At 38.1% G+C, this 14991-nt stretch overlaps 1 protein-coding gene across 1 annotated transcript; it reads right to left on the bottom strand.

Moving 5' to 3' along the window:
* Nucleotides 1-340: 340 nt before the first annotated feature.
* On the bottom strand, nt 341-14745 carry LOC141432197 (transmembrane protein 87A-like). Its single transcript, XM_074093700.1, has 12 exons — nt 14305-14745; nt 13790-13850; nt 10799-10890; nt 7718-7897; nt 6649-6798; nt 5964-6139; nt 5007-5114; nt 3960-4056; nt 2792-2917; nt 2038-2157; nt 1708-1858; nt 341-596 (listed from the first exon to the last, which is right to left on the bottom strand). The coding sequence occupies exons 1-12, from the start codon at nt 14392-14394 to the stop codon at nt 376-378; spliced, it is 1572 nt and encodes a 523-aa protein (XP_073949801.1). The 5' UTR covers nt 14395-14745; the 3' UTR covers nt 341-375.
* Nucleotides 14746-14991: the final 246 nt, after the last annotated feature.

Below are 14991 nucleotides of genomic sequence, written 5' to 3'. Positions count from 1 at the left end.
TCATACAAAATTATATTTTATTCCTCTTTAAACAAAATCATATACAGTCAAGAGCATATAAGTTTTAGTTAAAAATCTTTGCTTTTCTACTCGCATCAGTTTTCTCTTAGTTAATTATTTTTTAATTATTATTTGGATTTTTTTTCTAGGCTACCCTTTTCTGTGCAAGTAGCCCTTACATACGCACATATTTATTTATGAACTTTCAATGGAATCTGTCTTTTAGATTTACTTAAGATTAAGAGTTCTTGCAGCAGTTTCATATTTAACTGTGTCTTAATTAATATTCATTGAACACGATCCTCAATATTCTCATCTACAAGTCAAAAACAAACACGTCTTTTAATACTTTACACATTGATTTATTAAGTAACTTTACTGCATTTTGGACACTTCAAACTTTGTGTTAATAATTTCCTCGTCGGAGTCTAAAAGAGGTAGAGTGCTGGTGGGGATATTCTCTTCGACCCAGCGAAGGTCCGAGTCCAAAGTGTTGGTATTTTCTTGCGGCTCCCGGGCCTCTCGCTCGATTTCAGTCACACTTGTGCCTCGCATCTTCACCCCGTACGCGTCATTCACGAATTGTTCTTCTTCTTCTGCAAATTGAAGTTTAGTTTCATTTTTTTTCGAACAGACTGTTGCTGTTAGCCTCAGATGGCTTTTGGGCGTTTTCAAATAAAGTGTAAGTACCTTTTCTTTCAAAATATCAATACATTTTGCAAGAAATACATTGTATTGTAATAGAATTTTTATGACATGATATTAATGTAGTAGTAACCTCTCATGTTGCTGTGCGCTTGCAGGGCGTCACATGTGACTAATTGACTATACCGAATTGTAACAACTGCTAACGTGATATGCAATAAATAAATGAATGAGTCAGTTTTGTGACGCCCATATCAAGTGTATGAAAAAAAAACAAGTTTTTGTTTGGGACATTTATTTAAAGTTTAACTTTTAAACTATCGGAAGGAAAAACAAAAAAGAAAAGGTACTTAAGCTCTTTTTTGAAAAATGCCCTTTTACAGATTACCAGAGAGGGCGAGCTGCCAGACGGGCCGGTCAGCAACGAGAATTTTTCTTAGCATGCCAAAGAGTGATTTATTGAGCTGACCTCGGACTTTAGACAATATGAGTAAGTGTATCTAAGAGCTTAGTGATTCAAACGAAGGTGTTAAGCTTTATTTACACGGTGTGAGAAACGTGCAAATGACACATTGCGGAGTCGCGTGGCTATGAAATCAAAATCAAACGTTTATTCTGTACTACCGCAAAGCGCTCTTTTACATGTCAGTTTTTTATACTACCAGCGCTTTCGGACAGACCATCATTGCCAAGAAAAATGTTACTAGAAAGTTATTTTTTGAAAACAAAATATTACATGATAATTCTCCTGAATATTAAAGCTAGCAAAGCAAATTAAGTCTTAAAACTCTGCAAAAGCATGTGCTTTGGGCCCATCTATAAAGTACGTCACACCAATGACCATTTTCATGTAGCACCCTTGTCACGCGTATTATGTTGCAGTTATTTTGTACCTTTTGTCATAATCAGCTTGACCCCCCCCCTCTCTAAATGTGTAACATAATTTATGGACGACCCCAAAGCTGCCAGAAACCAGGGGTTTAGGCTGAGTTTCCACCAGAGAACAGAGCCTTAATGTGTGATGCAATTTATGGATCCTAAGCAGTCAGAAACCAGGTTTACCGTCATCCTCGTCATCAGCGTTATCCAGCAGCGGCGTGAAGGCGTAGCGCTGGTTGTTGTTAGTGGGCCGCCACAACACCATGATGACGGTCAGAACGCTCGCAAACAGGATGTGCCAGTACGCCTCGTCCATCCACACCTCCTTCCAATCCTGGAAGATAAAAAGGGGGTAGCATTGAAAATAAATATTATCGAATATCGATATTTTCAAGCTTTCGATATAAATATCGATATTTTAATTTACGTGCAACCCCAGAGAGGGCGCGTCAAAACCGCGCGGTTAGCCGCATAGTGCGTACATACGTGGTTTAAGAAAAGATTTAAACTCACAGTAATACACGGCAACACTCTGAAAGCTTTGATGGAATACAGCATGAACACGACTGAAGAGATGACCGCGAATATCAGCGTGTTAGTGAAGTGCCGGTGCCGTGTACAGAATGAGACAGGCTGATATAAAGTGAATAAGACTTTTATTCGTGTTCCTGGGAAACAGAATGAGACAGGCTGATATAAAGTGAATAATGACTTTCAACCCGTATTACGGCATTGTGTGTATGACATATAATATTGAAAGTTATGAAACTTTATTAGTCAAGATAATGTTGAAGTAAAGATACTCTCGTAAGAAGTCTCGTATTAATGGACACATCAATTCTTTTTTTTTTATTCGATTGGATGGCAAACGAGCAAGTGGGTCTGCTGATGGTAAGAGATCACCACCGCCCATAGACACCTGCAACACCAGGGGGATTGCAGATGCGTTGCCAACCTAGAGGCCTAAGATGGGATACCTCAAGTGCCAGTAATTTCACCGGCTGTCTTACTCTCCACGCCGAAACACAACAGTGCACAACAAGCACTGCTTTGCACGATAATTGACAGTTGTCCCAGTGTACCCGATAGTAAATAGTTAATCTTGTACTTTGTACCAAATTTACGACAGTATTATATAAAAAAATTGAATCCAACTGCCTGAAAAAATAAATAAAAACTAAAAAGGACGAAACAAGACCTTATAAACTTGATCTACCATACCACACATATTTCAATGATAAACAAGTACCGAACGAGCGAGTAGTACTGACCTTCTCAGTTGCAGTGTGCGCATGGTGTGTGCAAGCGAGACAAACACCCACCAACAGATGGCGCTGTCGAGAAGAGACATCGGCGCTTCGGACAGAAGCAAGTCGCGATTCGAGTCGTCCGCCTTAAAACAACACAACTGTATGTATAACAAATCTGTAGCGGAGAGATTAGCGGGTTGACAAGCGGAGCGATAGCAATTGATATGACGTAATTACTTTACGACCTCTTGTCTAAAATTTCTCAGCTCAATGAGGGCTCATCATCATCATATTAGCCATAGGACGTCCACTGTTGGACATAGGCCTCTCCCATAGATCTCCAGTTGCCTCGGTTGGAAGCGGCTTGCATTCACCGTGAACCCGCGACTATACCAGGCCATCCGTCCATCTCGTTGGTGGACGGACGTCCTACGCTGCGCTTGCCGATCCGCGGTCTCCACTCGAGAACCTTTCGACCACAACGACATTCTGTTCTCCGTGCTATATGGCCTGCCCATTGCCACTTCAACGAGCTCATTCGCTTGGCTATGTCGGTGACCCTTGTTCTTCTACGTATCTCCTCATTTCTGATTCGATCCCGTAGAGAAACCCCAAGCATAGCTCTCTCCATAGCTCGCTGAGCAATTCTGAGCCTATTTCATTTTGCCAACGAGGGCTATCGCGTATGAATTCGTCGCTAGAGGCACTAGTGTAGCGAGAGGTCTCCGAAATGTCAAATCTCACTGTTTTTGGGTGAACTACGCGAGTTTATTCATAATTAGAATAATTTTGTGAATATTTTGCAATACCTGAAATTAATTATGGCAAATTATGCGTTACGGGCAATGAATGTCTGTGTTTTGAGACAGTTTTGCCTTTCGGAAACCTTTGCCTTCGCGTTTTCCCGAACATAACGGGACTACACAACACTGTGGTTCGATATTTTTATGGTACGGTTTTAAGGTATTAAATATGATTTAAATGTAAATTTTGTTTTCACGCCCGTAGTAACAAACTAACCACTATGCTTCAGGTAGGACCTTTGTCTACAGTGGCGCCAACTGGTGAGCGCAAAAACGGTAGCCCTCATTGCATCTCTCATTCGCTCTTTCTTCACTCGCCGCTTTAAGGTAGTTTTGCTGTCTCAACCGAAAATTCCTCATTAGTTCAGTGGTCAGTACTTACCTTGTGGTGTAGACGTAGCCACGCCTCAATAGCTGCGAGGATGCCCCAAAGGACCCCGGTACCCACAACTCGTTGCAAAGCGGGACCCAACCGAGGCCTGAAACAAACAAACATACATTATAACCTTTACATCCAAAATTTGCAGACACAAGCACAAGGCACTTATGCCCAAAGTTGCGTTAGCTTTTCTTTTCAGGTTTCAGGTACAGTCGAGGAAACTGAATCACGTACCAGGTGAAACCTTTTCATAAATAATTTTGCTATGATTTCTTTGGCAAATGCATGGGATGTCAACATTTATTAAAATAACAAATTACTAAGGTATCGTCATTTTTTAACCTCCGACGCAAAAAGAGCGGTGTTATAAGTTTGACCGCTATGTGTGTCTGTCTGTGGCAATGTAGCTCTTAAACGGATGGGCCGATGAATGAGTTTTTTTTTATTTGAAAGCAGGCTTTCTAGCTATGGTTCTTAGACATGTTTCATCAAAATCAGTTTAGCCATTTGAAGTGACAAAGTCGGAGGTTTTCCAACTTTTTGTTAGTTAAGTTCTTAAGTTATTACTAAATAAAATCATCTCAAGATTTGGTGGCAAAAACATTAACCCGAACAGCTACTTGAAGGCTGACCACGAATATAAAAAAACCTGATGCGAGGGCAGCACTTCTTCGTTTTATATTGCAACATTCTTTACACTTACTATACGATACCTACCAGTCATATTGACACCGCTGTCGATGATGTTATTTAAAGGAATATTTTCTAACCCCTCAGACTTTTTCTATGACAAAAATACTTTTATACCTACATTGTGAATTATTTTCCTTCCAAGGCTATGCATAATCTTCGGCATTTTAACGCAAAAAAAAACAAAATAACAATTTAAAATACTACGCGCAAACAACGTTAAACTTGGACAGCAATAGACAGATGACATTTGAATTTAGTGTTACCAGTGCAAGAAATTAGTTATATTGGTTTTACGTAATATGGAGAGGTTTTTTTATAATTCTGGTCAGCCTTTACTAAGTTTGTACTTTGACTCACTTTACAATACCGAAGCCAAGGGACACGATAATAACCAGCATCCTTGCGAGCGCGCGCTTCGCCACCGACACCCACTCCGCAAACATGTACGCCTCCGCGTTGAAGTACCTGCGAAACGGAACTGTTATTAGTATTGTTGCTGCTGTTGTCTGTATCCACAGACAGTAGTAATCTGTGCTGTTCAATAAAAAGTCATTTTATTGTATATTCTTACCGACTGGAAAGTGCCAAAGTTTATTCACAAAATTAAAAATAATTTTAAATCCATTAAAGAAATACAAAATATTATCAAAAAACATGTTGAATCAAAACTAACTTGAAACATCTCAAACTGTCCCAGTACTTCCAATTACTGCGACAAAGTACTAAGGAGGGAAGCTACTTTTGAGCTACATGTACCATCAGTAAAATATATGGTCTACCACCCTAAAGTTGATACTCATAAAACAATAATGCCAATAGCCGTGTCTATAAACTTGAAAGTTCGACTTTAGCGACAAATTCATTTGATAGGAGCTTTAGTCATATAGGTACACCACACTACAGATATTACGCTCTCCCTTGCACTGAAACCACGTCTCTGGATGCAAAGGCCTGTCTAATGAATCTGTAAATCAGCATCGCTTCTTCTGAAAGCGGTTGACTTGGAATTACATTTACATTTACACCTTCAATGAACAAGCCCATTCCATCCAAATACCTGCCTCTGATGTCCTTATTCTGATCACATTCCAAAAGAAAATGTGGTCTTCACTTCAGTCTTATTACAACCTATACACAAAGGTGATTGTACAACTCTCATCAAATTCAAAAAACAGTTTAGTGGTATGTGACCAGACCGCACACGAAAAGCCCACACGAGAAGATCCCTGGGGAGGCTGGAATTATCAAACCAGGGTACTTTGAAGATCTTACTCTCTATGATGAAGTACTGCACAGTGAAGTGCATTAACTCACCCAGTGCGGTCGATGGACGAGTAGACGGCGTAATACGTGGCACTCTCGATCATGCCAAGTAGCGCCACGCCGCCGATCCAGTACTGGATGCGCAGTAGATCCCGCCATTGCAAGCCGCACACTACTAGCCACGCTGCGCACAACACAGTGTATACTGCGCACATCACGCCGAAAAACTAAAGGGGAAAAGGAGAAGGAAGAAATATTTTACAAATAGACTGACTAATAAGTCATTTTAAAGGGGGTTACATAACTTACATATAATGACCACCAGAAACACTTTTCTAAAAAAAAAAAAACTAAAAAGACGAAAATAAACATGAACACCAAATAAACCAAAAGTGTTTGTGGTCCTGTTAAAGTCAGCATAATAGCTGAGCGTCAAAACTGCAAAGAGTAGGAGCTTAACTTTGTGGATTCGGTCTAATTTGGTACATTTACTGTTTCTACAAGCTTTTATTTAACTTGCAATGTTGTGTGTACATTATTTGATACCAAAAACACTTTTAAAAGCCCACACTCATTATAATCCAGTCTTCTTGCTTCAACTCAAGGCATTGCTTCGTAAGACCTATCAAACAATTCAAAAATTGTTCTATAAAACAGTTTGCCAAAACCAGAAGGTTCTTTCCAAACGAGTACCTAATCTATCTGCAAACTATTTGAACCACAGAACCGCACTTACCGGTAAAAGAGGGTAGATAGCAGCGGACAAGTAACTCGAGTCCTTCACCATCTCAATATGAACTGTGCCATTGAACTTGGTTGTGCTCAGGACAGCTATGCTTAGGATGTAGACACCTTCATTAGCCACAGTGATGAGGGAGGAAGATTTCTGAAACAGATTTTTTTTTAATGATCTTATTTCCGGGCAAAGGCCTCCTTTGCTTCCAAAAAAAGAGAATCAAGAAGAGGATGCATAGAAGCAAGGGTGCTTGGGAAATATAGCCAGCCAAACCACACGTCGCACACAAATGTTGTCAAACGAATCCCAAGTTGTCAAACGAACCCCTGCGTCAACTAGCCTATCACAGAAACCCTCGAGGCAATGAAGGGTACCGTTTTCGCGCTCACCAGTTGGCGCCACTGTAGACAAAGGTCCTGCCTGAAGTATAGTGCTTAGTTTGTTACAACAGTGACATTCGACATTTCGGAGACCTCTCGCTACACTAGCGCCTCTAGCGGCGAATTATACGGGATAGCCCTCATTGCGATCACACCGCGGCAGCCGCCTGCGTAGCGCCAGGAGGCCACTACGAAATTCGAAGTTCGTATGAAACCGCTCTCACTCTAGTATTAAATTATATTAGCGTCAGCTGAAGATACGAAGTTCGAATTTTGCACTTCGTATTATAGTAATAGGGCCAGGACCTAATTAAGTTTGGAAATAATCTGATAGGCGTACCTACCAGTGCTGGTTCTGACAGATGGTTAAGTACAGGGATCTGCGGATCAGTTGATTGATGTCATCATCCCTATTACAGGCGTACATTAATTGCACCAGTTCCTGTTTTAATTGTACCTAGTCGAAGTTGGCACTTCCTGCCACATACAGTGAAATTGTAGAATCAACTTCCGTCAGCGGTGTTTCCTGACAACTATGACATCGGAGCTTTCAAGATAAGGGCTTATACGTTTTTAAAGGCCGGCAACAGACAATGACTCTCCTGGAGTTGTTGGTACTCATGGGCGGTGGTGATCATTTCAGATGACCCCTTACTTTGCTTCCCTCTCATAATAAAAAAAAAACTTACAGATTGTGCGATGGCCCCAGCATCCTTCTTGGCTTCATCTGTCATCGCGGCGTCATTCTTATAGACCAGGGGATAGGGCTGCTTGTTCGGACACAAAAATTTGAATTCGCCGGTAGCACGCTGAAGTAATGTTTTGTTCCCCACCAAGTCGCTGGGGGGTTTCTTGCAACTTACAATACGCTGGAAGATGCGAAAACAATTGGTTCAATCAAAATAAAAATAAAGAACAGCCAAGTGTCGTGTCTCGTGTTACACGCAATTTAGGGTTCCGTATGCGGCAAATATATATTATTGAGTTTGAAAAAGCGATAGCCCTAGAAGACTTGTCCCAAGCTACTAAGATAAGAACGGCGAAGTATGCAGCTGGGGCTCCTCCCACCCGCGTCTTATCCCTCACGCCCCGCACGATTGCTCTGTCTAGACGTCTCCGTCGGATTACTTTAGGGAAACTTGTTATACTGTGGTGTAGGGTTGCTAACACCATTCTCACCAATCTACGAGTACGAGTAAATAACAGTTTGCAAAATATTAAGCATCAAAGTGCTATAATTACGTTAGAGTCAATGTCCCCCCTCTATGAACTAATCTCTAAAAAATCTGGAAAAAATCGTAAATATAGTAACGAATTTAAAAGGAAAACCATAGCTATGTAGGTTTTTTATAAGTCAACCCTTAAATTGAAAGTTACACCACTGTATTTTTTTGTGTAGAATTTTATGGACTATAAGGACCGACGAGGCTTGAATCATGACCTTTTTTCAATTTTCTCAATTTAAGGGAGTACCTTACCTACTCAACAGCCGATAAAATTTTAATATTGAAGATTTCACGCATCTTATAACGGAACGGAACCCTACTCCGCGCATGGCACTACACACACGTGACCTGTTTTTATAATGCACGAGGAGCGCTCGCTCTAGGCGCCAGATGGCCAGGGGCGCCATTTGCCAGTTTCCTGTTCAAAGTAAAATGTTGATGGCGCCTTTTGAGAAGCGCGGAAGCGGTGTAGACAATCTCGCTCTACCTTGATCAGAGCAAAGGCGCTGGATTAGATAAAGCCAGTTAAAGTTCAGCGGAACGTCACACCGTATGACACTTCAGCACCATTGTATTGTATGGAGAATTGTACAGCGACTCTACAAATAATTTACGCCGTCGCTATCGAGTACGGTCACTGTAAACTCATGGTAGTGGTACAGCACGGCGTGATGTCATGCACGGGCTCCCACTCCCAGACTTGTACGCGTCATCTTTGTCATATTTTGTTTCGAAGTCAAAGTCAAAGTTTTTCAAAAGCACCCGTTTCCCCAGAAATAAAACCAAGCTAGAATGATTGTTTCTGCCCAAAAACCAATATCGTTGAAATTTTCTCAGTTTTCGAGATTCCCGAAATATAAATACTTATACCAATTCAAGGCTATTCAATGAAGCTAGGGGGCAACCAGGGAGTGAGCTAAATCTTCGGCCTTATCAGCAGGTACTTATCGTCAGATGAGATAGAGGACTTATATCTTTTTAGACGCCACCCGCGTCTTCGCTCGCATAAATGCGTAAATAAAAAAATACCTAAATATATACCTCGTTGAGTTTCTTGCCGGATTCTTATCAATTCAAGGCTTTTCCGAATTGTGGTACTTTTTTTTTTAAATTCTTAAGTACTTGTTCTATATTGGCTCTGTGCACGACATCAGCGCCACCTAGCGTCCGCAACTTTATTGGCTCTGAGGCTCTGACGTTTTGAAATTTCATCGCGCGCGACTTTGTGACAAAAATTAAAAAATCACGTTTAATTTATAATACAAAATTACTGTGATACAGTGATTTGGGTGGACAAAGGGCTGTGATTTCATTTTTGGTCATTAAAGTTAAATGAGGTAAGTAAAATTTATTAAAAAAGTGTGTTTTATTTTGGTTATGTCAGGGTTTGTTTATTTCATGTTTAGTTGTACTTTTACTGTAAAACAAAAAGATAAAGCTACTTTAATGGTTTCTTTAATTAATAGTAAACATATGTAATTGTTCTTGTATCACTAGTACTAATTTAAATATGAATTTTAATTACTTAAATTGAAAATTAAGTATCACTCTAATATAAAATGTCAACCACAACCCGTTTCAAAAGGAAAATTGTTGGTATCTGCTGGACATGCCCAGGATGTAGAGGAATTAAGAACAAAACAGGGACTGTGTTCAATAATTCAAGCTGGCATCATAAGACAAACATCTATTACTAAAATTAGGTAGTTGAGTCTAAAGAAATTGCTTTGTTAATGACAGATCTATACTCATATGACAGATGACATAGCCTACATTATTTTTACTTTTGGCCACTATGAGCGCTGCAATATATTTCACTACCCCCCACCTAGTACTTCGCACCCAGGGAATAGCTTAAATTTTGAGTTGACTTTGAAAACCATTACCAACTAGTAACCACAACCAGCTACAATAGCAACCTTCATAAATTTCAAGTCTCTAGGAGAACCGGAAGTACCCCATTGGATTGGATTTGGAGCAATTTGTATAGAAACTCCTAGTTTAATTCTATCTTAGAAATTATTTTTTTCCACTGCTTCAAGAGCAGCAGACCCAAGTATTTAATATTAATATCACCTTGATACATCCTAGTGTTGTGAAAAACGCTCATTTCGAGGCTTAAAAACTCAACCCTAAAGACTCTCGAGGCTTAACGACTCAAAGCCCACAAAGACAGTTTCTTGCATCCATATGCATAAAAAATATCTCAAATATAGTGCAGTCTTTAAGACTCTGCAGTCTTAAGGATTTTTGTCTCCAAGCCTCGAACTGAGCTTTATCCACAACTCTTAATACATCCACATGTTCCTGGAAAAAGGATCTTGATAGGAGAACGGACACACAACAAAGTGATGATAAGGGTTCCATTTGTGTCAACTAAAGTATGCAACCCTGAAATATGGTATGTATGAGTACATTGACAGTCAGACAGGTGATCAATTGCAGAAGGAAATACATGGTAACATGCCTGTTCTCATTTCTCACTCTCTTTCTCTCTCATTCCTTTTATTATTATTTTTCTACAGGGTAATGCCAAGTTCTTACCTTTTCAAAGTAATGGAAGTAGTCAGGAGAGCATGAACTTTGATCCCAGCGGTATGATACAGTGAGATTAGAATCCACATTGTCACAGCCAACTGTAATAGAATTGAATGTAAGAAGGTCATTTACATCATCAATTAATTACCATAAGCTTAGCAGACACCAATGTTAGCTAAGGGCCTTTGCACATTGCGTTTTTTTAAACATGTCATTGACGTGAATTTTAGAAATCCGCATTAACAGCACGTTTTTCTTTCCATAGAGCAGCCATACAACTCATGTGCGTATTGTTTGTATCGATACAAACACGCGTCTAAATAATGTGGTGTATAAAGGTCTTAAAATATGTTTTTATAGACTTCACCCCTTCAGTATTGGCTAAAAACTGTAAAACTAGTTCATCCATTTGATCTACAATGACACAGACTGAGGGGCTGTTTCACCATCCATTGATTAGTGTTAACTGGCGGTTAGGTGTGATGCCGTCTCTATTTGTTTTGTTCAAATAGACAGAGACGGCATCACATTTAACCGTCTTTACAGAAAAAAATGAAGTTTGATTTTATTTGAATTACAGGCTTGACTTTGAGGTGATAGCTCTTTAAATAGGGGTGTAACATGTTACCATATAACACCCCGATTTGTTGAACTGGGTGTTGAAAATAATTATATGCGTTTTATTCTTAGGTGAATGAATAGAATTTTACAGTACTCATAGCAAAGACGTTCGTCAATTCCTGTTTCGTCAAATCTTGTTTCGTCATATTCTTGATTCGTTATATTCTTGTTTCGTCAAATTCCTATTTCGTCAAATTCCTGTTTCGTCTAATTCCTGTTTGTCAAATTCTTGTTTTGTCAAATTAGATACGTAGTTTGTCAGTCTCAAGTACAGTTAATAGAAAAAGTGACATCAAAAACTACATCGTACTATACAATAAATATACCATTTTTTAGTAAGTATTTGTTGTTTTTTTTTAGGGTTTGTACTATATAATCATACCACATTTGACGCTTGTATGTTTTACTTACTTTACGATATAACCAATTTAATAAAAAATATATTGGAAACAAAGAAGGGTTGTTCTTGTATGGGGACCCCTTTATTTTTTGAACTTTCTCTATTTTGTATTATTTGTTAGAAAATCCGCCTCAATAACACATATTCAGAAAAATAAATGTTTTAAAAATAAAAACCAACAAAAAAAAATTTTAAAAACATCAGGAAATGCGTCTAACAAATCAAATGAGTCAGGAAGGGCCTGTACTGATACACGCCAGCACCCCCCACCCGCACACGCACCCGCGCGTAGGCGCATGCTGCGGGAGCGGCGGTGCCAAGAGCGCAGCCTAAGGCATCGCCAATAACTATTTGGAAGAATTATATTTTTTCTTTTCAAATATAAAATTTTACTTGCAAATGTGACGAAAAACATTGTATGTCGCACGGGCGGTACTAGAATTACGAACATCGACTTTCGACTGAGGGCTTCCAATAGACTCTCGTTCGTAATTCCTTATTTACCGCCCTTAAGACACAATTTCGTAGTAAAACTGGGAAAATAATCCTACCGTTTGCGTCAGAAATTGTTACACTTTAATTTTGTTTCCATATTTCTAATTTTTAGTTAGTACTTGGTAATGAATAGTTAAGTAATAATAATAAAAATAACAATGCCTTTTTTTCATTTTTGTCATTAACTGTCTTAAGGCAAACGAATCAGATTAATACCGATTTGACGAAACAGGAATTTGACAAACCAAGAATTTGACGATACAAGAATTTGACAAAACAAGAATTTGACGAAATAGGAATTGGACAAAACAAGAATTTGACGAAACAGGAATTTAACGAAACAAGAATTTGAGAAAACAAGATTTTGACAAAACAAGAATGTGTCGAAACAAGAATATGACGAAACAAGAATTTGACAAAACAAGATTTTGACGAAACGGTAATTTAACGAACGCCTTTGCTATCCTCATAAACTAGTTTAATTTTACAGTAAATACAAATTATTTAATTCTTAAAGGTACTACCAGCTCAACTTTTGAGAATGAACTTGTGTAGAGTTTAAAACATGTTATCATCTTGTGTAGTGTTTATGAAAGTTGGGTCTGTTAGACATATATTAACTCATGTGGAAATAGGGTGGTTTTGATTTTGCATACAATGACATATATATTGGCCTTCGGCTGATAATATACAATACACAAAATGTACACTACAAGCATTATGTACAAAGAGTTAAAATGTACATACGCAAAATCTACATCATAACAAAGGTACAGTACACGAAATATACAGTACGCAAAATGTACTTACGCTGAAAGCACATAATGCAAAATGTGTAAAAAGAAAAATATACATTGTTCAATGAAAAAATGCACAATCCGCTCAATGTGATAAAAGCAAAATGCTCAATCATCAATCGTACAAAACGTTAAATGTACAAGTACAAGTGTACAGTTAGCAGTCCTCATACATGGCATTTAGCTCTTCCAGGGTTCTTCTTCTTTTTGTCTTACAGTCTCTCACACTACCACAATTTTCTCAGAGAATTTTAAATTAGACATACAACTTGATACCTCTGATAGACACACACATAGAGACAAAGTGTTGCCAATCACTACAAGGTTCAAGTACTGTGCATTTTGGGTATTGTTATTTTTCTGTAATGTACAATTTGCGTGTTGATCATTCTACCTTTGTAGATTTTGACACTATCAAGTGGAGTACATTTTGCTTATTGTACAATTATCATATGTACATTTAATTGTTTGTACAATCTGCGTACTGTACATTTGTCATGATGTACATTTATCATGATGTAGATTTTGCGTATGTACATTTTTATGTTAGCACATTTTGCATGTAGTGTACATTTTGCGTATTGTATATTATTAGCCGAAGACATATATTGCTTTGTTGTAGTTAAAAAATAACATCAAACTATTTGTTAATATTTTAAAATTATTGTTATGATTTCTACTTACTTGTTATTTTAACTATTGAATCTTTAAATAAAGATTTAGCCAAAGTAAAATCGCAGTATTCCTGTAAGAAAAATCAGAACCATATTAGTTTTTTTAGTATAAGTTTAACTTTTTATAACAGACAGCATAAAGACTGAGCCAAGACTTACTAGTTTGCGATTTTAGAAGCTATTACAACATATTTAGAAGTTTTACTGATGTTTAAAAAAATACTCTACAATGGGCATTTATTCTTAATATTGATTTATACTATTTAAAAGAACACTGGGACTTACGAAGATCATAGTTTAAAAAACGAATCTAATATATTTCGTTTTCCTTCACTGCGATAAAGTCCTGCTTTTTAAATAGTGTTCTGATATGACTCAGGGCGGTACTTCAGAGATACATAATATTGTATATGTTGTAACCTTGGTAATCTTGGTAATTGATGTATTATTGCTTTATCAAAGACAGCTACATAATTTTAAAGCGGTTAAGTAAGCGTAAACAACATAATAGTACTCATTTCTCACCCCACCAAGCGGTAAATCCCATTTTCCGACGTCGGAAAAACCGACTGAAACTTTGACTATGGCTAAAATTAGCAGAATACACCGTAGCATTATAAATGACACTTAAAAGTAAGTAACAGGAACTATGTTTTATTTAACTATCTCCCAGCTTCCCCCAAACCGCATTTTTCTGTTCCTGGAAGCGAAATTTTAACACTTTTCTCATGAAGCACATACACAATACATTTGACAACTCTGCACCCAGCCAGGCACCCCTCACCTCCTCACCTCACCTCACTCACACAAACAAATCTGAATCTAAACGAAATAAAATCTATTTATTGAAATCCTGTTTGTTGTGATTAGTTGTAAATATGAAATGAAATAATTATGCAAACGAGGCCAGATAATAATATTTTAACCCCTTCCTCTAAGTTTTAAACGCGCCAATGCAAATAAAGGTCAAACGCAAGTCCTTTTATTGGCAAAAATGGTTGCAAGCAAGTCAGTGTTACCATTTATGAGTAATAGAAAAGTAGTAGAAATTTGACTAAAGGGCGTATTACACTACCCAATTTTTAGGAACTCATATTAGGAAATAGGAAGATTAATATTCCAATCTCTCTACTTCCTAAATTGTTTACGATTTAGGTTAGTACAATCGCGGCACTGCAATTTCAGAACAATACCCAGTCGGACGGAGCCAGC

The sequence above is a fragment of the Choristoneura fumiferana genome, chromosome 10, assembly GCF_025370935.1.
Source record: "Choristoneura fumiferana chromosome 10, NRCan_CFum_1, whole genome shotgun sequence".
In the NCBI taxonomy this organism is placed as follows: Eukaryota; Metazoa; Arthropoda; class Insecta; order Lepidoptera; family Tortricidae; genus Choristoneura; species Choristoneura fumiferana.
This window is presented reverse-complemented; position numbering and strand designations above follow the sequence as displayed.

Excerpts from the sequence above, each read along its gene's own strand:
- LOC141432197 (XM_074093700.1), bottom strand. The coding sequence starts at position 14,394 with ATGCTACGGTGTATTCTGCTAATTTTAGCCATAGTCAAAGTTTCAGTC. Across the intron at positions 5,115-5,963 it reads TCGTCCATCGACCGCACTGG|GTACTTCAACGCGGAGGCGT; the intron begins GTGAGTTAATGC and ends TCCGTTTCGCAG. Across the intron at positions 2,918-3,959 it reads GGCTACGTCTACACCACAAG|GCGGACGACTCGAATCGCGA; the intron begins GTAAGTACTGAC and ends TGTTGTTTTAAG.